Raw genomic sequence first — 23,097 nt, 5'->3', positions numbered from 1 at the left:
CCGACATATTCAAACTTTTTGAGCATAATACTTGTTGAATAGGGTTGTCAGGCATCCCGATTAATCGGGATTGTCACCAGTTTTAAGTCTCGTGTCCCGGTGTTCCGAAGAAACCTATTGCGACGCCAAAAATGTCCCAGCTTACTACTTTTTATATTTCTACAGAAGTTTTTAACTCAGAATTAACATAAACCATAAACAAAAAGTTGATGTCTGGACCAGACAGTCTGAATTATTTGTCAATATTCAACAATTAACTATTTGTCTCTGTCTTATACTTTCTGGAGAATTTATTTGTAGAAGGGAGACAAAAAATGTGTATCAGGCATCAATCAATTTATCTTGAATCGATAATTTTCTCACACTCAGAATGATTCATCACACGCAGACGCGGAATAGTCACTGTCAGAACAGAAAGACGAAGATTTCTGTGATTTTGCTAATATTGAATATAAAAATCTACTCTCACTTTCAAAAACTAGGTGGCTATCACTATTACCTGCGATAGAACGCACTCTAAAGCTTTTTGAAGCTTTAAAGCTTTTTTTTAGCTGAAGAAAAAGCACGAAATACCTTATTAGATTTTTCTTTTCCTCCCCTTGGTTTCGACTGAAATGAAATAATTTTATGTCGTAATGATTTGATTTATGAAATGTGAGTGTGTGTACATACATCTTCTAATATATAATTTCGAAAGAGACTTTGTATCTAAGTACATATGTACATATTAGTTTTATTGTAAGTATTTGTTTGGTAACATCGAAAACAAATCAAAGTTTCTATGGCGAAGATTCGATATATATTTTTTTCGATTCAAATAAATTTAATAAAAAAACAAATGAATATTTACTATTAGATTCGCCATGTTTAAGCTGTTTCTGAGATAAAATAAAGTAAGGCGGACCTTTCTAACAATTCGCTCCATTCAAAAAACGAAATATACTTGCTTCGAAATCATAAAACCTTTGTTTTTAAGTACATAGCTTATTGCAGCGATTATTTTATTGCCACTAAGCTACCCAAATGTAACAATAAATAAACGTAGCATTCATAGATCTATAGTATTTCATTTATCCTTAAATTCATACTATTTTCTAAAATTAACATTATAATTTAGGGTAAGTGCCCCCCCAAATGACGTCCCTGTCATTCAGTGAAATGCACTTTATTAAAAACAATTTTAGAAACCAGCTGACTGACGCAAACTTAGAAGCAGCAATGCGACTTGCATTGGAGGAAATAAGTATTGAGCAATTTCCATTTGTATTATTATTAAATAAATAGATACCAAAATGTTAAAATTTCTTTCATTTTAATTCATTCAGACTCCTTGCATATTCTTGCTGATACATTACCACTTGCCCTAATTGTGCAAGTGAGGGCGGCCCGGGAAAGACTTCGTAGAGGGCTGAACGCTTCCGTTTCGTGAGTTTTATTTCGTGTTCCCAATCAATAACAGTGTCTTGATCCTCGATTTTGGAGAAATCTAAAGTATATTATTTTCAATTGTTCCGTTTCTAATTGGCATCAAAGATGGGAGTGTTCCCCTAAGGTAGATAATCGCGACGTGTGTGCCGCGGCACACGTAGAAGCGTATAGCCCCATATAGATCTAAGCGTGCGAGCGAGATCGCGTGTGAGGGTTGTGAGGGTTTCCAAAGATCGTTGGACATCTTGAGCGTGATTGGTTTTTGTGTAGTTTTTGGACCATTAACTCTTTGACATCAATGTCTCCTTGTTAATCTAAACAGTCTGTGAACTTATAATAATATTAAAGACTTTAAGGACATCACTAAAGAGCGGACCAACTTTGCGCCGTTCATTCTTCATTGTTCACCGTGCTTTGTTAATTTTTATGATGAACCTTTTTTTATGCTCTCTAGCTTTGTAGTTTGCCCTGTTTCCTGGAAAATACAACCAAAACGCCCTATTTCCTGGAAAAAGCACGCTTCCGGTCCTACCTCTAGTCATCACCGTAAAGTAGACATGTGAACTTTTGAATTTGAAGACAAGCAAACAGATTATTATGAGGATGTGTATGCATGTGTAGTAAGACACTATGAAAATTTGTTTAAGAATTTAAAATTAATTTATAAAATTCGTATTGTTTTTAAGGTGAATGTTATTATCATTATCAAAACTAGAAATATATAGGTAAAATAAATTAATTTGAATGTTTAAAAATGATTCTATTGCATTGGTTTTATTTATTATATTTACACATGTGTAATTGGTATTTAATAAAATTTAAAATTTGCAAGCGGTTTCCTAATGTAGCTGAAATCATATGGGTTGGATAAGTAGGTGGAATATTTTGGAATAATTACATGTTATAAATGAGAGTTATTTATTAAAAATATAAAATCGCACATATTTGTTATACATACAACTGCGACTTTCATGAATGTCATAAAAACTAAATCAAACAATGTTATGCTATAATAGAAATAAAAAAAATCTAATGATGTAGAATATAAAATACTTATAAAAAAATAAAAGAAGGAAATTTCTCAAGAAATTGTTAATTTGTAATGGTAATGGCTTGCATGCATGTATTATACATATTTTTCACGATTTTACTTTCAATCGCGTTCCAAGTTTAATCGTATTTCTATTATTATTATCGTGATGATATATTTAATTTAATTAAGTTGTACTGTTGAATTTTACGATTATGATTCAAAATTACAATAATAGCACATTAGAATACTGCAACCTGCAATTCGCGATAGTGAAATTATCGCGTGACGAAAATATGCTCCGCTAATTTTAAATTTAGGTATAAAACAACGATAATATGTATGTATGTATGTATGTACGTACATGTACATATGTATATACATAACTTATAAAAAAAATGAAGAAAGAAAATTTCTCAGCAAAATGTTAACTTTATAAAATTATAATTTTTGGCACTGACAATGACTTGTTCTTACAAATTATATTTATAAGTAACTTATCAAATAAAATATAACATTTAGTACATCAAGGACTTTATAATAATATAATATATACCAGAGATTAAAAACATTTGTATCTCATCATAAAAAAATGATTTTCTATATAAAAGCTATATTTAAAATACATGTAGATTCCAACAGCAATATTTTTGTTAGTAATAAAAATATTTGTTTGTGATTTAAAATAATATGTATCTATGTATGTTTGTATATAAATTGGAGAAATTACATATGAGAATTCATTTTATATCTCGATATAGATTTTAGAGTTAATTGGAGTTAATTAGATTACATGATTTAATGTTTATAAAAATAAAATGCAAATCATGACAATATGTACATATATCAAAATTAACCAATAAAAAGTGAGGTCCTTGAAATACATATGTATGTATGTAGATACCAAACGAATCTTTAGAATCCAGGGGTGCTACGATTATTAAGCAATGAACGTCCAGCTGAAAAAATAAACGAATATCTTAATATAAAACAGTTTAACTAACGACAAGTAAACAGAAAAGCTTTTGTAACATTTATATATATATATATACATGAAAGTGGGGTATTTCTTGGATCTACCCAATCAACAGCGACTCTGTTGTTCCAGAGATGTGTACACCCTGGAACAAGGACTCTCCTAGCCTTAGCGGCAGCAAAGTGGGTATCAAACTCCACAATGGCTAATATTCCCACTGTGTTCCGATGAATTGTAATGTTTTGGAAACCCGACACGTGCGATTCCAATACTCTGGCCACGCCGAGCGGTGTGGAATCATAAGGCAGCCCATATATCACCAGCTCGCGATTGTCTACAGAAAGGGTCACACCCAGATGGACACCTGGTCTTATCGCAAATTTGTTCAGGAGTGCTACGGCCGATGTGGCAACTTCTGGCGATTCATAAAGTGCAAACGCGAACCCTCGGTTGTGCCCCGAGAAGTCCATCTTGAGCCGGAGCATGTATAGAGGACCGGCCAAATTCAACACCGGCACCAGCTCATCTTCGTAACAATCTCGGGGAATTTTTCCAATAAATACTTCACTGCCTCGCGTTGGCGTAAAACTACGCCAATTCGGCGGTGGACCGAAAATTCGCTCGCCATTTGTCTGGGTCAGAGGGCAACCTGTCGCTTCTTGCAAGTCTTCCAGTCTACGAGACAAGATCTTTTTTTCCATTTTCTCGCAAACGTACATATCTACAACACAAAATGTACATTGAATTTTTCTTTTCAAATTTCAAACATGACAAATGTATGTAATATGTATTATAAAAAATCAGAACAAATGTAAACAGTATAATAGTTTGCCGAATGGATTTTACACCAGCAACATATATCAGTGGTGCTGGTGTAAAATCTGGCCAAACCTTGTATATATGTATGTGACTCGGTCGTTTCTTATCAGAGTTTGTCAATACATCCGATTTCATTATTGAAACGGTTCCTTGGCCACCTTCCCTTATTTGTCACCATTATTTGAATTTAATTTCAAATTTATAATAATATTATATAGTACATATGTACAAAGGGGTGCACCTCACGGGATCGAATTAGAAATGCACGAAAAACCAAATATCGGAAGGCAAAGATCGAAAATCGAAAGATCGTAAGTCGAAAGATCAAAAAAAGGGGTGCATGGTAAACGGTACATACTCACTTAATTTGCGCGAGCAGGATACAACAGGAACAAGAGGAACAGGCTTTTCCTCCCGTATTCTGCGCGCGCACATTAATACGGCAGGAAATGCCTGTTCCTCTTGTTCCTGTTGTATCCCGCTCGCGCAAATTAAGTGAGTATGTACCGTTTACCATGCACCCTTTTTTTTTGATCTTTCGACTTAAGATCTTTCGATTTTCGATCTTTGCCTTCCGATATTTGCGTTTTCGGGCGTTTCACATTCGGGCCCGCGAGGTAGACCCGTATATTTTACCTTTGATATTTCAACGAGCGGTTTTGACACGCGAATTTATTCAGCGGCCGCCAACTTTCAGACCACACGGTTCTCACTTTTAGCCAAAATCGGTGTCGAGTTTTAGCTGCTGTAACAGATAAAAAATAAATATGTACTTGTTGTTGAAAATTGAAAAAAAAATAACAGCTTAAAACTAACTTGACGTCACATTGTGTCTCCTCTCCAATACATATCGTCAATTTAATGTAATACAAAGGCAAAAATTATCATTTGCATTTCAGAATATTAAAATTTCTTAGAATATCATTTTTTTTATTATTAATGAAATATAAAAATGCAAATAATATCCGGAATTTTTTTTGTGGACTTCCAAAATATTCGCCGGTTGGCGACCCTGATGTAAATTCAAAGTTTAAACTTATTTATTGTACATTGTATTGCCAAAAAAAATCTGTCGTTATTTTCGCCAGTGTAGGTACTTAGAGCAGCGATTTCCAAACTGGGAGACGCGAACTAGTACCAAGAGGCGAAAAAACGAAAAGTTCGTTTATAACATAATAAAATAAAATAAAATATATACTTGTTTAAAATATATACTTTATAAAATAAAATATAACATGTTTCAATAGAAAATACTCAATATAATATAATATTAACAGTGGGAAAAAATCCCAAGTGAAAATACGTAATTTTGACTTTTGATTTGAACTGGACGACTACTTAGAGATATTTGAAAGCTGAAAAGTACTACAAATGAAAGATAAAATACCCGACTGTAGATTCCAATATTCATTTTGAACAGAAAATTAAGAGATTTTGAGAAATCGACCGAACAACACCAAGATATAGAAAAATCGCGCGATTTAAAAAACACATATATCTCCGAATCTCGAGCCAATCAACACTTTTTATTACCAGATTCGTGTTCACTGGGCATATATCTATAAGAAAAGTCATATCCCGTCTCTGAAACATTTTAAAAGTCGTCATTTGTCGAACAGTGTTATCAATGAGATTCACAAGTGCTTATAGATGGCTTGCGAAGACCAATGTACTTGCTCTGTATTGATTTTTTTGGCTGTAGATAGTATGAGACCAACTAAATTACAACGTCACCTTGGAACTATGTATTCTGAATACCTAGGTAAACCCATTTAATTTTCAAAGAAAATTAAAACATTTTAATAAAGAGAAGCGAACGTTCAAGAAAATAGTTTCTGTTTTATCAAACGCATTGCTAGAATCGTATACAATTTCTTACAGAATGTAAAAATTCGCATACAACATGAATAAAGGTAAGTCCGAATGGATGTTGAATAGATGAATTACATAGTTAGGCTAGTTTAGGTTTGCCAGCAACTATTGATATGGTTAAAAAAATGTGCGAATCAAGTGCGAAACGAAACCGCTCGCTGATAATACAGTTTATTGTTCAGTCAATTATATTCGTATTTTGTTATTAATACATTTTTGTCACTTAAAAATGAGTTTTTAATGTTTTATGAAATAGAGGAGGGGGTGGGAAGCACCAAGATAAGATTTTTTTCTAAAGGGGAGCTTATTAGCAATAAGTTTGTAACCCACTGACTTGACTGAGTACGAAAATATCATAAAATCTACATTAATATATAACTCGATTAATTAAGCCGAATCGTACACATTATTAAGGTGGCCACCGACTTGTAACGACTTGTAAAAAATACTGTCTATTTACGAAAATATCAATATTCCCTTTTTAATTGAATTTGAATTTATATTTTGTGCGTATTAAATAGGAAAACGGTAATTTTGATGTTGTACTTAATGTACGTATTAGTAATTGGCGAAAATAGATAATAGAAGGGGAGGGGGGCCTAGAAGCATATTTGCAAACGAGCACAAACTACCCTAACTACGGCTCTACTGCTAGCTATGTATCTACCATTATTTTATATAAAATTGATACAAGTTCTACCTGAATTTTGATCCGATTTCAAACGAAGGACGAAGAAGCAGAGGACCGCACAATCCAAAAGACAGATCGACTCTAATCACTGATCAGTAATTAGCTCACCCAAGAAGCCCCCCCCCCCATACTTTTCCCACCAGCGTTGTCCAGTTTCCTTATCCCCTTTGAACAAACCGAAAATGCAGGGTCTTTATTGCTTTGTTTGTTTGCCGGACTCGCGACAAATTGACCGATAATGTTACCTTCGTTCAAGGCCAGACCGGTTGAAACTGTGTCGGTGGTCTAAATCGGTTAAAGCTTCTGAAATCGTATTGTTGTTCGCACTCTTACTTACTCTAATGTCGATATTTTTTTCGTCAGATGCAAATTATGTCCCTGAACGAATTTAGATATCGCGTGATTCAAATAACTATGTGACCGGAAGCTATTGTCTCGTCGGAAATAGTACCTTGCGATGATCTTTTGACATTATGACTCGAGGAGCTGAGATGTAATAAAATTGGAGTGTAAAATCAATTTGATATCGTCTAATGGGCACTTTTTTTCATTAGATATTATTTATTTATTAAAAAATCAACAGACAACACATCTAGAAATCCATAACAATAAAGAATACATGTAACAAAATAATAATAATATATATATATATATATATATATATATATATATATATATATATATATATATATATATATATATATATATATATATATTCTAGATGTGTTGTCTGTGATAATTAAGGTTCGCGTTTGAATTTATCTATTATATAAATATGATGACGTAATACGTATATCACAACTATGCAATCTAGATATTGAAGATTTAATTCGAATGTGAAAATAAATATTTCTGTTTTTTCACGTATATATAATATGTACATACATATATAATACTTACATAGATGTTAAAATTTTATAAATTTACAGTATTTTAACGATTTATTTTGCGCAAAAATATGTCTTTTAGACGAATGTTCATAATTCCGTAAGACGAATAAGATAGGTATAGTATGTACATAAGTACATATGTATATATGTATGTTAGTATAATATTGTATCAATTTAATAAGTAAAAAAAAATACCATTGATTTGTATGTGTGTATTATCATAATCATAAAAAATAAAACTCTAATTGATAACTCACATAACATGTGATCAGAAATGAAAGTAAAATATCAAGTGATTGTAATTAGTTGATAACTACTTGTAATACAATTAATCACATTGAAAATGTTTATTTATCACCGGTTAAAGCATTTGCAGGGTGAAACATTATAATTAAGACGATTTTATTTAGCATTTTTGATGTTCATTCATATTTATTATAAGCCCAATTATTAATGAAACGATTAACGGAAGCTAAATATGTAGTTGTATATCTCACAGAAGCAATAAGAAAAAAACCACTAATTTTGTTTATTGTCTGGTGACTAATTCATTGAGCAAAATGCTAGCGTAAAAACATGGATATTGTTTGGATCCAAATGTAATCTGTGTACTAATATGTAGATATTTTCATGGCAATAAATGTATACATTAATAAAAATATGAAAATAGCATGAAATAAAATCGATTGTATGCATTTGAATGTAATTTGTGTATCTTATATATTGTACATATTGATTGAAATTAAATGTAAGCGCTAAAATATAATATATGTATATGATAAATACACATAAGGAAAGCAACAGATATTTTTTTTGTATAATATAATAGTAAACATAATCAAAATTGGTCGATTAAATGAGTGATTATAAATGAAAAGTAACTGATTTAAATCTAACCGAAATTCAAAAACTGTATATTTGATTAAAATTTTTTTAATATTCATTGCTAAGATGGTTTAATAAAAATTGCATTTGTCGTATGTAAAATTCTAATCCATCATTCCTTCTTATTTAATGCCTTCCTAGTAAGTACGTGTCATTGTCATAATGACGCAAGTTAAATTTGTATGCTAAATATCTAGAAATCTAGTCTAATAAATACTTTTTATCATTACGAAATTATTTTCACAATACATCTAATATCTATTTTAATAGCTACTGATCTACTGATCATTTTCTATTTTACAATTTTATTTTATTTGGTTAGTAATCATAGTATTATATTATTCTAATGTTAATCTACAGCATAATAGGAAAAATAACTCAAAAACCTATTTACAATCCTTATAAATATTCATAATACATCTAATACATAATATAAATTAACGGTTAGTAATCATAGTATTATATTATTCTAATGTTAATGTACTAGTCTGATAAGAACATAATCTGATGATTTGCAAATCAAAATTTGCACAAGCGACGATAATGCGCGTTTTTAAATCGTGTAAATTTATTGTAAAATAAACAATTGTGAAAAAACGGTCAAGTAATAAATATACTGCATTCGTCTGAGCTCCGACGCATTTTAATCCTTTGTGATTTGCCGTCTCTGAATTGTGATTTTTAAAAGCAAAATGCTGGAAATAATAATGTCGTGTCGGTTCTCTTTTCACTGGTGGAGGGATTGCAAAACTTCGAACACGAAATGATATTTCGTATTGGAAAATAGTAATTTAGTCTGCGTATAAATTTGACATGCGTCGGTCTATTCAATAAAATACCTACATATGAATTTCATTGTTTGTTTGCCACACACATTCAGCCAGCCAACATTTTTTACAAAAGGATTTGTTTGATCGATATTGGAAGAAAACACAACATATTAGGGTGACTGCGCGTCATCAAAACCGATGCATTTTGACAAACTATACACTTTACATTAGTACTTATCAGATCAATACATATCTATTTACATACGAATACATTGATAAGCTATATAGCAACTCGGATTTCGTAGGTAAATAACTGGTTCCTGGAAAAAATGTACGAATATTGAATTTCGATAGTAGAGCAATGTACATTTAATCTGGGTCTACGTGACGAGCCAGAATGTTAAATTACAGAAAACACAAATATCGGAAGGCAAAGATCGAAAATCGAAAGATCTTAAGTCGAAAGATCAAAAAAAAAATGGTGCATGGTAAACGGTACATACTCACTTAATTTGCGCGAGCAGGGTACAACAGAAACAAGAGGAACAGGCTTTTCCTCCCGTATTCTACGCGCGCACATTAATAAAGGAGGAAAAGCCTGTTCCTCTTGTTCCTGTTGTATCCAGCTCGCGCAAATTAAGTGAGTATGTACGTGAGTATGTACCGTTTACCATGCACCCTATTTTTTGATCTTTCGACTTAAGATCTATCGATTTTCGATCTTTGCCTTCCGGTATTTGTGTTTTCTGTAATTTAACATTCTGGCTCGTCACGGAGACCGATATAATCTATATACATATGTATAAAAATGAATGTCTGTGTGTGTGTGTGTCTCGAATAGGCTCCTAAACCACTCAACCGATTACGATGGAACTTTCAGGATTTTTTGTATGCATGTCCGGGAAGATTACTTTGAAAAAAAATCGCCCAAAAACGGGAACGGAAACGAGAAAAACGGGAATGAGTCTCATTGCAACGCTTATAATTTCAAATGTTTTCGCTTCGCGACCAACGTGTTCGCTGCCTGCGTTTTACCGACAATTGGGAACGGGAACAAGAATGGGAACGGGAACGGAAAGAGGCAAATTTATTTTATTATTTTAGTTCTGTTATGGCGATCAATACTGTATGTGTGTATGTGCAGTACATCAATATATGAATATATAAAACGCTTATTATGTTACACTTCACACTGGTTTCCTGATGATTGATTGTCCGTACAGACGACATCACACTGATTGCACAGTGTGACGTCACAACGACAATGTGCAGTTTTTTAAAACGATGCTTTTAAAACTTAAATGCATGATTACTAGTATACATATATATTGTCCCCAGTGTGAGATTGTATGTGTGCAACAAGACTATTTTTTCGAGTGAACGATATAAAGCAAATATTACATTTGTGTGGCTTTTCCCCCAGTGTGAGATTTCATATGTGCAATAAGATTCTTCACATTCATATGGCTTTTCTCCAGTATGAGATCATTCATGTCTCAAGAGTAAAGATTTGTGAGCAAACGATTTGAAACAAATGTCACATTTATATCACAAAAATATATTTTTTTTTTACGGATTTTTTTTCCGTGTCTGACCGCTGTACTCTGTGAGGTGGATTACATGCCATCTCGCTTGCACCCAAATATTACGCGCTACAACCATATACACAACGAAAGCATTTAAATTGCAATTACCGCTTGAGTTAGTACGTTTAGATAAAAAAAAAAATATTGAGATAGAAAACCAATCCTTATAAACGTGGTGAAATAAAAAATTTGCCAAATAAATGAAAAATAGCACGGAAAAAAAATCCGTAAAAAAAATATATATTTGACTTTTAAAATTCGCTAGACAATTAATTAGAAGTATTTTAAAGCAATGAAATGTAACAATTATTAGGAAAAATATCTGTCTACTGATTCCAATACTAAATATCTGTCTACCTTAACAATCCTAAATTTTGAGTTAAAGACCGCAAAAGCCAAAAAACTGTAAAAATCGCGCATTTTTTTAAACGCTCATATCTCGAAAACGATCACCCACCAACAAAAATAAATATCATATACGAATTCAGTGGGTCAAACTTAGTAATAATTGGTTAGTCTCCGCTCTGGTAACTCAAAAACGTGATTTTTTGTTGCTCAGTGTTATTGATAATTGTATGATAAGCGAATTCTTTCAAGTGCATGTATACAATATTTTCGCTATTTACCACTCTGCCAGTCACTGTCGCTAGCAAATTTACATTAATATTCACATTTGGTAAATTAAAATGAATAAAAGACTACAGAAGAAATTCAAATGGTCAATCCAGACTAGGTGAACGTGCAATATTAACTATTAAATACGAAGAAGCTCAGATAATATCATTAAATTATGTAATTGCAGAATTTGCAAATTTAGAGGCAAGAGGGACATTTAAAAGGTGTGATTTGATAACTTTTACACGTGGGCCAATTTTTCTAAGTACATCACTAACAACAATATACTGCTGTCTAATATTATATTATACAAAAAAGATTCACCAAGTTACAAAATGCTACTTGTGTTAATTGATCCGTGGTATTGTGGAGTTCATTGACGAAGCGACTTGTCGACCGATTTCTCTGTCGATAAAAATAAGATCGCTGTCTACGATATTTGTATCGCATATTGCTAGCAACTTTGGTTGGATGACTCGTCTTTTGTCAAATACAATTCGGAATTATACTAAAAAACTAAACTGCAGACAGAAAATTGGGGGAAAAATCAGACAAAAGTTTAAAAAAGAGCTAGAATAAGTATACGAGGATGCTCATTGCATCCAACTAGACCCACATTGACCTATTGCGTCATTGTATTATACATATATTGTCATATTATTATATATTATTGCACATGTGAAATCACACACTGAAGAAAAATCACACAAATGTAATGTTTGTTCCAGATCATTTGCTCTTAAATGCTATCTTGTTGCGCACATGAAACATCACACCGGGGTTAAGCCAGAGAAATGTAATATTAATAGAAGTGGCTTTAGGTGTTCTTTTGTTGTCAAGTGACATTCTGTCTACGGACAGATCTAAATAATTTTAGCATCAGTCGTATTTGACGCTTGGTGCTCGACGTATGTCCGATAAAAACTTCTCTGTTTGTTTATATTACTCGCAAGATGGGCAAGCATCGGTAAAAATTGCACAATACATTCAAAAACACACAATAAACAACATGGGATACATTTTTATAAGTAAATTGATCCGATTGTATTCCGTGCGATTGAATGGTTTCCAAACTGGGAGGCGCGTACTATTGCCAGGGGAGGCGCCAAAACTTTTTAATAAAAAAATAATTTTCATACCATAATATCTACAAATAAATAAAACTTCATATCGTAGCTTAACAGTAAAAATTCAATGCATGAATGTTTATTTTTATTTTTCTTTCATTTTTATATACACATTTAATTAGCAACCCTTCTCGAAGAAAACCAACATGAAAGATAATTTTATTGTTAAACTTGCCTATTTGGTTGAAATTTTTGGAAAATTGAGCGGTTTAAATAAATCAATGCAGGAATCAAAAATACATCCACTTTTTCAAAAATACAAAGTAAAAGCTTTCATTAAAAAGTTGAAGTTATGGAAATCAAATTTACAAAAAAATGAGTTGGATATGTTTTCACTTTCCAAAGATTTCTGGCCAATATTGAAGCAAGTAAAAATCTTTTTATTGACCACTTGGATGGTTTAGTGCTGCATTTTTCCAATTATTTCAAAGACTTTGATTTCTCAAAGTTTTTGTGGATACAGAATCCATTTAACTACAATGAAGAAGACGAATTCGAGCTGACAACCAACGAAAAAGAAAAATTGATAGAATTATCATGCGATAGCTCACTAAAACAAAAGTTTCAAAATGAAACCATAATTAAATTTTGGATGAATCTTAGTGGAGAGTATGAATCTTTGTATTGCAAAGCAATGCAAGTGCTTCTACCGTTTGTAACGTCTTATTTATGCGAAACGGACTTTTTGGCACTAGCTGCAATGAAAACCAAATATCAAGCCAGGTTAATAGTCGAAAAGGAGTTACGAGTGGCACTCTCCATATTGCCCCCAACATTTGATAAACTTTGTGCCAATAAACAAAAACATCCTTCGCATTAAATTTTGATGTGTTAGATGTAGTTTAATTAGTAATTTAATATAAAAATAAATATACGTGTTCGTATACATTTATGTTATAGCAAAACCTTTTTATTATTCTGTCGATTGTAGTGTTCATTATTTTTAAATAAAAGTTTATTATTTAAAACGTGTCTATATTATTATATCTATTCAAAAATAAAACGAAGGGAGGCGCGGAAAAAAACTTCTTATTACATCTCTCTGAGTGTAACATAATAAGCGTTTTATATATGTATTCATATATTGATGTACTGCACATACATACAGTATTGATCGCCATAACAGAAGCAAAATAATAAAATTAATTTGTTGTAGAATCCACAGTCACCCTAGCTCGTTCACGTGCACTCACCCAAACTGGTTACTGTTGCTATTTCAATCTACACAACTTTTCAGTTTGCACGTCTTCTTGTCTATTCATAAAATTAACTATTGCCAAGTTTTAAACATTCAGATGGAATCATCAAATCAATATGAAGTAAGTGGTTTTTGAAGTAAATTGATCAATTATTTTTTGAATACGTTTAAATTTGTTTTTTTTTTTTGTTTTGTTTCCGATTCAAGTCAATATAATCGTTGACGAAAAACGGCGTATGGAAAGTTCGAACCAAGACAATAAAAATAGTAAAAATGGTGCGAATAATCGAGATTCACCGTCTAATGAGGCTCAATTGGAAGCGAAGAAATCGCACCAGGCTCTGCTCGGCGGAATATCCAAGAGGGATTTTTACGATTTTATGCGCACGGCTTATCAATTGTACGAGTGTGTTGAAAGTAACAACGATATGCCGAATGCTCAGACGATAGACTGGGACGACCTGGAGAAGAATCCGGTGATCAAGATGATCCTGGAAAACAGTCCGGTTGGAATTGACGAAGGTGCCATGCGTCGAGGATCTGAAGGTGGAGCCGCTTTGGAAGCAGGAACTTCAACCAATTTCTTATCGGGAGATCTAGATAGCAAAGAACCAAATAGTGCGGTCAAGGGTAAAAAAGGTATACCTATGTAAATTCACGTATGCACTTCTGGTTTATTTTTCGATTTTTCTTCACTATTTTTTTCCACCCCTTAAACTTGTGAGCGCGTCACGAGAAAATTCATGTATAATTCTTATATCAATGTAATAAAAACAAAAAATAAATCACTAAATTTAATAAATCGGAAGTGGGATTTTTTCCTCTTAAGGTCTGACCGCACTATGCGTCTGCGACACGAACGGCAGCGTGCGGCCAAATATTGTTTGTATGAAATTGTATGAGATATAACGCACTACGCGTCACGCGACAGAGTTGCCTTTTGTATCAACTTTGCCGTATTGTATCGTGCTGCAGCAGTCGACGGCCGTATAGTGCGGTCAGACCTTTAGAAATGTCAAAAATGTGACCCCAATTTCCTCCGCATCCCTGAACGTATCAGGCTGAAAATTTATATTTCTATTCTTTATGTACTAACTAAGAGCTGGTAAGGTTTTGGTCAGAATTCGTAGACCGGAAGTAGTATTTTATTTTAAAACAATATTTCATTATTTTATTTTGACCTTTTAAATTATTTTTATTTTCTTCATATTTAATGTGTATAATAATTATAGTGATTTTAAGCAATAAAAAAATTTCGAACAAAATCCGACAACCGGAAGTAGAACTTTTGTCTCGTGTAAGTTTCCCTACATTTGCGCTCAATTTGTATTGAAAATGCTCTCATAACTGATATGTGTGAACGTGTATGTATCTTTAATTATCGAATTTTTTCTTGAAACTTTTTTATATTCCTCAAATATATAGATTAAGTCATGGATTGGTCACATCCGAATTATTTTTTTTGCATGAGCTACTTTTATAAAAGCTTTATGTACAATAAGAAACTGAAGTGAAGAATAAATTACGTCACACCTAATGGAACGGGCTTAATGTGACGATTTGTAATGAAGGGGTTAGGGGAACGGACGGGGGGATGAAAAATATAACGAAATTTAGACAAGGAATTAAAGATGTTGTGACGAAATTTAATGATTAATAAAAATAGTCCAATCGTATGACGTTTTTAATAAGAATATTGTTAACTAAACATCTTAATGTTATATTTGTATAGGTGATCTTAGGAGAAACTCAGTTAGTACGTTCGGTCGAAGATCTATTGCCAATAGAAGAGATTTAAAGACTGATCCTGAAGAGAGTTTCATCGATTCAGCTCTTAAATCTAAATTGTCAGATGTGAGTCAACTGAACGAATACACACTTTACCGTTAAACTAGTTTGCCTTAACATGACCTTGAACTCAACGTACGAATCTTGTTTGTAGATACTGAATGAAGGAATATTGGATTCCGTTTTGCCTTATATGATCGGTCAAAGTAAAATACCAAAACCTACAAGCTTTCACCAACCGGTTATAAAAAAGAACGCATCTTCAGGAACGGAAACAAAAAAGTCTGCAAGTTTTACAGGTATTTAAAAAAAAAAAAAATAGGTTTGATTTAATATGATTATTCTGTATGAATGAAATAAAATGACATAATTTGTCTACAGAAACTAAAGAAAAATCTTCCATGCCGTCTCGGATTAACCGAAGGAAGTCGTCTACAGGCGGAGACAAAATCCTCGCTAAAGGAGAGTATGTTTCTTTTATACGCATTCAAAGTGTGTGTGTGTATAAAAACACAAATTTTAATAAACACAAATTTTAATATAAATGAGTTTATTTTTCAGTGGAGAAGTTGAAATACACGTATGCGACGAAGTGAAAGGTATGAAGAAAGACTTCAAATGTCCGCAGAAACTCCTCGTTTCCAAAATGGGGTACTTCGCCGACGTGACTTCTGGCCAAAAGCTGGAAGACATGGACATATCTGTCCACTGCGACATTCAAATATTCGACTGGCTCATGCGGTGGGTCAAGAAAGATTCAATATTGGAAGCTGACTGGCCGCAGCTGGATCCGACAAACGTCGTACCGATTCTTGTTTCTGCATCGTTCCTCCAAGTAATATTTCTCATTCATTTATCTCTATAATACATATATACACATGTCACTAATTATCATTTTATAAACCTGAACATGGCAATAACAAGCTGCTTATTTCAGATGGACCCATTGCTGCATGATTGCCTTATGTATTGTCATACTAATATGTGTGATATTGTTAAAACAAATACCAATTTAGCGTGCCTCAATGATACAATACTGACAAGGTATATAGTTTTACACTTGAGTTTAGGGCAGTGCTTCCCAAATTGGGGGCCGCGACCCCCCGGGGGGCCTTAGGATTTCTCGCAAATATTCATTTATGAATATTTTTCCACATTACATATTTAGGGAATGTATATATTTAAGGAAATATTTCCCAAACTTGAATGAGGATGAAAGGAACAATTGGATAAGAACACCATTTGCCAAGTCCTTAAAATATGATCATATTACGTGGACAGCCCAAGAAGAGTTGATCGATATCAGATCAGATAATTTGCTTGAAGTGGAATTTAATGAAAAAAGTATTTCAGAATTTTGGTTAAGGCGACAGCAAGAATATCCTGCTATTGGAAAATGAGCCCTGATAACTCTTATTCCTTTCGCGACTACGTACCTATGCGAAACAGTATTTTCATCATTATTTATATTAAAAAATAAGCAAAGGTCATACCTTTCCACGGAGACTTTGGAAGATGCTTTGCGAGTTAGCATTTCTGACATTGAACCCGATATCGATTTGTTATGTAAAAACATGCGACCTCATCTATCGCATTAAATTGTTTCATGTGTGTATAGTTTTTATTTAGCAAAATTGTTGTGAAGCAAGTTCCTATAATTTTGTGCTGAATATAAATATGTGTATTATAATTGTAATAATTACTGCCAAATAAACCTTTTATCTAGAAAATAATTTTTTTTGAGGCCGGGAATTAATTCTTTCAGATTTAGGGGGTCGTGACATGAAAGTAATTGGGAAGCACTGGTTTAGGGTTTACTGATTTACTAGGGGGTAAGAATTTCCTTATATATATAGATCAAGATGATTTTCTTCTTCAAGTAGCATTTTCAATAAGTGTTACATCATTAACATTATTATAAGTATGTAGTTTCCTATTGGAGATGTCAACTAACATTATTAGTAATAGAGCAAATGAAACGATTTACTAAAAAAATTCTCAATTTCCTTGTATTCATTCATATATTTATTTGCTTCAATGTTGCACTCTTATTTTGAAGGCTCGGAGCAATGTATACCAATACAGAACTAGAAGAGATCAAAGACAGGAAGGATAAAATACAATCAAGATTGTTTTGCAAAATGATCATGTCCTTGGGTGAACCGGTTTTTGAAACATTGAGGGGACACTACGCTTCTCTAGCTACTCTCTACAAATGTTGCAAGTAAGATTCCACACACAAAAGATCCAACCCACAAGTGGTGCAACTCGATGAATCTTTTCTATGCGAATTTTACCTATGTGGGTTGGATCTATTTTGCAGAACTGCATCCATTTGTACTAAATGCGTAACGATACGTTTTAGATGCAACAAATTGCTACCGAGACAGACGGCCAACAGAGTTCCGTGTGTGCCTTCAAGTATGATACTCGACCGTTGGGGAAATATATTGAGTGCACACACTCGGTATTGCTTCGAGTTTTGTTATTGTACAATTTAAAATATTACAGACGTGTATTTATTGTATTTAAATTTTGCAGCGATCTCAGTTGGAACTTGAGCGAATATATTACATCTCTTTACGGCGAATTGAAATCATGGAGGAAAGTGTATTGGAAGTTGTGGGGCGATTGTCATTTCCTCAAGTGTTCAATATGCGACAATCATTTTCCAGTTAATCAAGTATACATATATGACCGGATTGAATTGTGACGTTGGGGTAGTTTATTGTTATATATTTGTATGTCGGTTTTAGATGCAATGGTGTTGTTACCATGCCGACGTGCCGCAGTTCTTTTCTCTGGAGCCGGTACGTCCGACTTGTCTGCCCGTTGGTCGGTATCCTTGTTGCGGAGATCGTGCATACCGTTTCCAAGTTCTCAATAATAATTCAGTATGTGTGAATAGCAGTGGCGGCTCGTGTGAATTCATAGGGGGGGGGGGGGGGGCTGCAGAGATTAATCAGAATGTAGTAGCTCGTTAACCATACCGGTGATCAAATGCAGACAAAAATAGCATGCATATGTACTCTACTAGGAGGTCTGCAGCCCTGCACTAGGGTTTCTGATTTCCCGGACTTTTTCAATTCCCGGGACACGGGTTGGGATCGTTCCCGGGATTCCCGGGATCTTGGGACACGTGTAAAAAAACTTTTTTTTTCAATTTAATATATTTTTTATTAATAATAATATGTTTTTCAAATTTAAATTGTCAGCATGTATATTTTAATTTCTTTTTAAAAGTCGAGGTTATTTTTATTTACGTTATTTTGTATATTCGTCTTTGATAACTCCTTATTTAATTCTTCATTCATCGTCAAACACACAATTATTTCATCTTCATCCGAATTTTAAAGACTTTCTTCCGTTGTGGAATCGTCAATACAAAAGGATATATTCGCTTCATAATAGTTTCACCGTAGGATATACATTCGCTAATATAACAACAATTAAAGAATGTTTTGTTCGGTATAAAATCAGAATTATTTAAAATTTGTATTAATTAAAAAAATCAGTTTTAGGCTACTTCTTTCTTCGATTTTAATTTTTGAGAATATTTTACGATTCTTTGTGTATTTGATTTATTATTTCCCTTCGTGCAGTCGTGAAAATGTTGTATGTTTTCAAGATTTTTTTAAATCCAATTCCCGGGATTAAAGATAAGAATTCCTGGGACACGGGACAACAAAAATTCCGTGAATTCCCGAAAATGTCTGTCCCGGGTCGACCCGGGTCAGAAACCCTACCCTGCACCCATATCTACGGCAAACATAGCATGCATTTGTACTATACAGGGAGGCTGTAGCCCCGCAGCCCATATAGACGAGCCGCCACTGGTCAATAGTATATTTTAATTGTTTTTTTTATTTGTGTGAGTTAAATGTATGCGTATGATTTGATAGCAAGGGTGTCAATTTCGCGAGCACAACCCCGAACAGAAAACAGATCATGACATGGCAATATTTACAATTTACAATGAATTCAAAGATGTGATTCAATTGGGGCCTCCTCATTTGGTATTTCCAGAGCGGTTGATCAAACTTGTTGCTAGAGGTAAACTTACAATGTGTATATGTATTTTGTTGTGACTTTAAATTGAAATACATTAATAAAATACAATTGTACATTGTTTAAAACTAGAAAGTAATGAAGAAAATGGAAGATTGATTGGACGTGAGGTGTTTTGGTGGGATGGATTGAAACTTGCTCCTCCGAGACAACCTTTAGGTCTTCTAGGGAAACTTTATTCTGGCTCGTCTGTTAGCAAAACTCAAGGTAATATAGATAATTGAAATATCACAATAATTGACTGTGTAAATTATCAGTCGGATCTAATGGCTTAAATTTGATATAAGTCAAAGCCTTGCGTGTCAAAAATTGTGTTTTTATTCACTATAAATAGATAAATATGATATATGACTTTAATTTCATTTTAAATAGTACTGCATATATGTATAATAATCTGGCCGATTAAAATAATTTAAATTAAACATTCCAGTAACTAATAAAGCACAACCTGCAGACACGGTCTCGTTAGGAATAGGAGCACGGACTATGTCAATGATTCAGCTCAACACATCTTCGGTCATGAGCGGTGACTTCTCCAATTCAATTTCGAGCACGTCTAATAATGTGAGCGCCGATGTTGATTCAGAAAACAATTCGAAATCTTTAGTAGTGAGTTTATATATATATTTTTTTTTATTTAACACTTGGGAAAGGCGGTATAGCCGATGGACCCAATTTTATGTTTTCCCATGATGCCATTTTCGGATTGCCTCTGAGCGACATCTATGATATTAAATTTGTACATATAAAGTTATAGATTATAAATTTAGAAAACATGTTCAAATAGTAGTGGTTCAAATACTGGGTAGGATGGTTTATGCTAATTTTATGAGGAACCGTTTCAACAATAAAACCAGATAAAATGGCAAACTGTGATGGGAACGATCGATTTGGAGTTACAAATATCCAAGTCTGTCCAGCAGCCCTACAGAAATATTCGGAGTAAATTCTTTTCAATCAAGGTCAAACTGGGGCTTGAACCCGGCAACCTGTTGGTGGTTATCATTAATGCAACCACCAAGCTATGCTGCTGGCTGATAAACCATAAACTTGTAATAGAATAATTCATATAATTGCAAATTTTAATGATAGTAATTATCCATCAAAAGCCCGGTTCATTATCGATGACAAATCGTTCGAGCGAAAAAGAAAAACGGAGTAAGGTCGAAGCCAAGGATGTTTCTTCATCTGAGAGTGGCGACGTTGAAGAATCTGAAACTTCAAGTGCTGAGTCCAGTCACAGTGAAGAAAGCAGTCCACCACATTCGCCGGCTCACCGTCGCGGTCCTTTACGTTGCCGTCCAAGATTTTTAACTAGAAGGTTTTATATACATATGTATACAAGTAGCTTTATTCTAAAAAGCGACATTTTAAAAAGGTTTTGTGTATATTAGACGTGGAGGGGGTCGTCAATGGGCTGCAACTTTGTCGGCCCGGAGTAACCAAGATCAGCAGCGGCAGTATGAAGAACGTGCAGCTCGGCAGATGCGTTCGCTTTTAGCTAGAAGGGCTGCTGTATCTCAGCCGAAGCAAATGCAGCCACTAGGTAATGTCTAATAATAATTTTTGAAATGGAAATATTGTTCATATATGAATGTGATTGTATTTTTTGTGTTAGGTGGTGTGTATGTGCGTCTGGAAGCGGAATGGCGAGAGGCCAATTTGCCACCGGTGGTTGTTTCTCAGCGTCCAGTTCGACATTTATACTCAGCCAAGGGTATGAGAATGAAGCCTACCAAATAAACGATAATATGTAGTGTATCACTTGTAGTATGTGTTCAATGGAAGTTAGATTAAATTCGATGTATACCTACTTTTTATAGTGTCTTTTTAGTAATTGTGTTCAGTGAAAAAATTATGAATAATAAATGTAATAGAAAATGTTTGACTTTTATTTGAAATTATAAAATTGTAGTAAAAATTATTCATTAAAAAATTAGATCAAGTTTTTTTTGTTTTCTTTCAATTTTTCTATATTTAGGATAAGTCTATGCTATTTAAATAGACTATCACAGAGAAATGTTATATAAATAGAAGTGGCTTTAGGCGTCATATTGTTGTCAAGTGACGATTGTCCACAGACAATCCTAAATAATTTTAGCATCAGTCGTATTTGATGCTTGGTGCTCGACGTATGTCCGATAAAAACTTGTCTGTTTTTTTTATATTACTCGCAAGATGGGCAAGCATCGGTAAAAATTGCACAATGCATTCAAAAACCCACAATAAACAACATGGGATACATTTTTATAGGTAAATCCGATTGTATTCCGTGCGTTGTAGCGTATTTATAAAGACGTACCGCGTAATATTGACAACAATTATTTATTCGTAAGGGCCCTTCTATTATTATTACACTTCTCTGGGACAGATACCCACAAAACCAGTACTGTCCTGGTGAAATCAGTACGAATAGTCACCTCATGAAAGTAACACAAGGGCGAAATCACACAAAATTTTACCGAATACACCCACGGGATCTTTTTTTTTGACGTTTTGAAAGGACTATACCTTGTACGCATTCTATATAGGCGCCGTCCACACGCACAATATTTAATATATAATTTCTTATCTGAAAACAAAAGTTGTATGTCTCGGGATATACGTGAAAATATAAATGAGTATTTAATAGAGCTGAAATCGTCTTTTACGCAGTGCTTCCCCAAACCTTAAGAAGCAAACAATTTGATTTCAAACCCCTTTGATAATGAACATTTTCGGACAGCTACCAAGGAAAAGGAGAACTTGATTGAACTTTCAAATTATAGCATATAAAAAGAGAATTTGAAATAAATAAGACAAAATCATTTTTAAATGATGGTTGTAACGCGACGTTCGCCCCATCGTCCGATAGGGTAACACTCGCCCTTTATTTCGAGTGGCCACACAGGAAAAAGCCTTATAGGCGCGCGCGAATGGAGAGCGACCCTCTCTCACCCGCCATCGACCGACGAAGAAAGATCTCTCCTGTGCACGTCTCCAGGGGGAGACGGGGCCCAGAGATCCACCATCTTGCTGAAGCACCGCTGTGAGGTCGAGTGCAGCATCACTCCCTCCCAAGAGTACCAGCCCAACGTCCCCTGTATCCCTCACGCCGTTTCCGGAGAAACCTCAGCCGTAAGAGGACCGACCAACGAGAGGACCGCAGAGTCAGATTCCCGACCACGAGGAAGCTGTTATCAACGAGACAATTTGCAGTCAGGAACCTCCCCGACTATATATAACTATTTATTCTATATATAACTATTATTTTTATACACTATTTTAATTTTGTTCAGTGTAAACAAATAATGGGATTTATGGATTTTATTTTTGATTTTTACACTTTTGTTATTTTTTTTTCTCTCTGAATGA

The 23,097-nt window shown here is 33.7% G+C and overlaps 3 protein-coding genes across 3 annotated transcripts in view; 1 reads left to right on the top strand and 2 right to left on the bottom strand.

The window, feature by feature from the left end:
* Nucleotides 1-23,097, bottom strand: part of LOC143920042 (uncharacterized) — a 366,222-nt gene that overhangs the window by 42,071 nt on the left and 301,054 nt on the right. The window lies entirely within an intron of this gene.
* On the bottom strand, nucleotides 2,978-4,149 carry LOC143920043 (putative RNA-binding protein 46). The gene is made up of 2 exons (XM_077442730.1): nucleotides 3,511-4,149; nucleotides 2,978-3,417 (listed from the first exon to the last, which is right to left on the bottom strand). Exons 1-2 carry the CDS (start codon nucleotides 4,133-4,135, stop codon nucleotides 3,374-3,376), a joined length of 669 nt encoding a protein of 222 aa, XP_077298856.1. The 5' UTR covers nucleotides 4,136-4,149; the 3' UTR covers nucleotides 2,978-3,373.
* Nucleotides 11,634-21,486, top strand: LOC143920110 (uncharacterized). The gene is made up of 19 exons (XM_077442822.1): nucleotides 11,634-11,680; nucleotides 12,291-12,358; nucleotides 14,095-14,526; nucleotides 15,620-15,741; nucleotides 15,830-15,974; nucleotides 16,057-16,141; nucleotides 16,237-16,510; nucleotides 16,613-16,719; nucleotides 17,735-17,899; nucleotides 18,041-18,142; nucleotides 18,217-18,358; nucleotides 18,432-18,569; nucleotides 19,578-19,728; nucleotides 19,816-19,950; nucleotides 20,174-20,352; nucleotides 20,601-20,795; nucleotides 20,853-21,064; nucleotides 21,138-21,289; nucleotides 21,362-21,486. Exons 1-19 carry the CDS (start codon nucleotides 11,634-11,636, stop codon nucleotides 21,484-21,486), a joined length of 2,976 nt encoding a protein of 991 aa, XP_077298948.1.

This window comes from Arctopsyche grandis, chromosome 12, assembly GCF_051622035.1.
Source record: "Arctopsyche grandis isolate Sample6627 chromosome 12, ASM5162203v2, whole genome shotgun sequence".
Taxonomy (NCBI): domain Eukaryota; kingdom Metazoa; phylum Arthropoda; class Insecta; order Trichoptera; family Hydropsychidae; genus Arctopsyche; species Arctopsyche grandis.
This window is presented reverse-complemented; position numbering and strand designations above follow the sequence as displayed.

Excerpts from the sequence above, each read along its gene's own strand:
- LOC143920043 (XM_077442730.1), bottom strand. The coding sequence starts at position 4,135 with ATGGAAAAAAAGATCTTGTCTCGTAGACTGGAAGACTTGCAAGAAGCG. Across the intron at positions 3,418-3,510 it reads AAGAAATACCCCACTTTCAT|CTGGACGTTCATTGCTTAAT; the intron begins GTATATATATAT and ends TTATTTTTTCAG.
- LOC143920110 (XM_077442822.1), top strand. The coding sequence starts at position 11,634 with ATGAATAAAAGACTACAGAAGAAATTCAAATGGTCAATCCAGACTAG. Across the intron at positions 18,359-18,431 it reads ATCATTTTCCAGTTAATCAA|ATGCAATGGTGTTGTTACCA; the intron begins GTATACATATAT and ends TGTCGGTTTTAG. Across the intron at positions 21,290-21,361 it reads GAAGCAAATGCAGCCACTAG|GTGGTGTGTATGTGCGTCTG; the intron begins GTAATGTCTAAT and ends TTTTTGTGTTAG.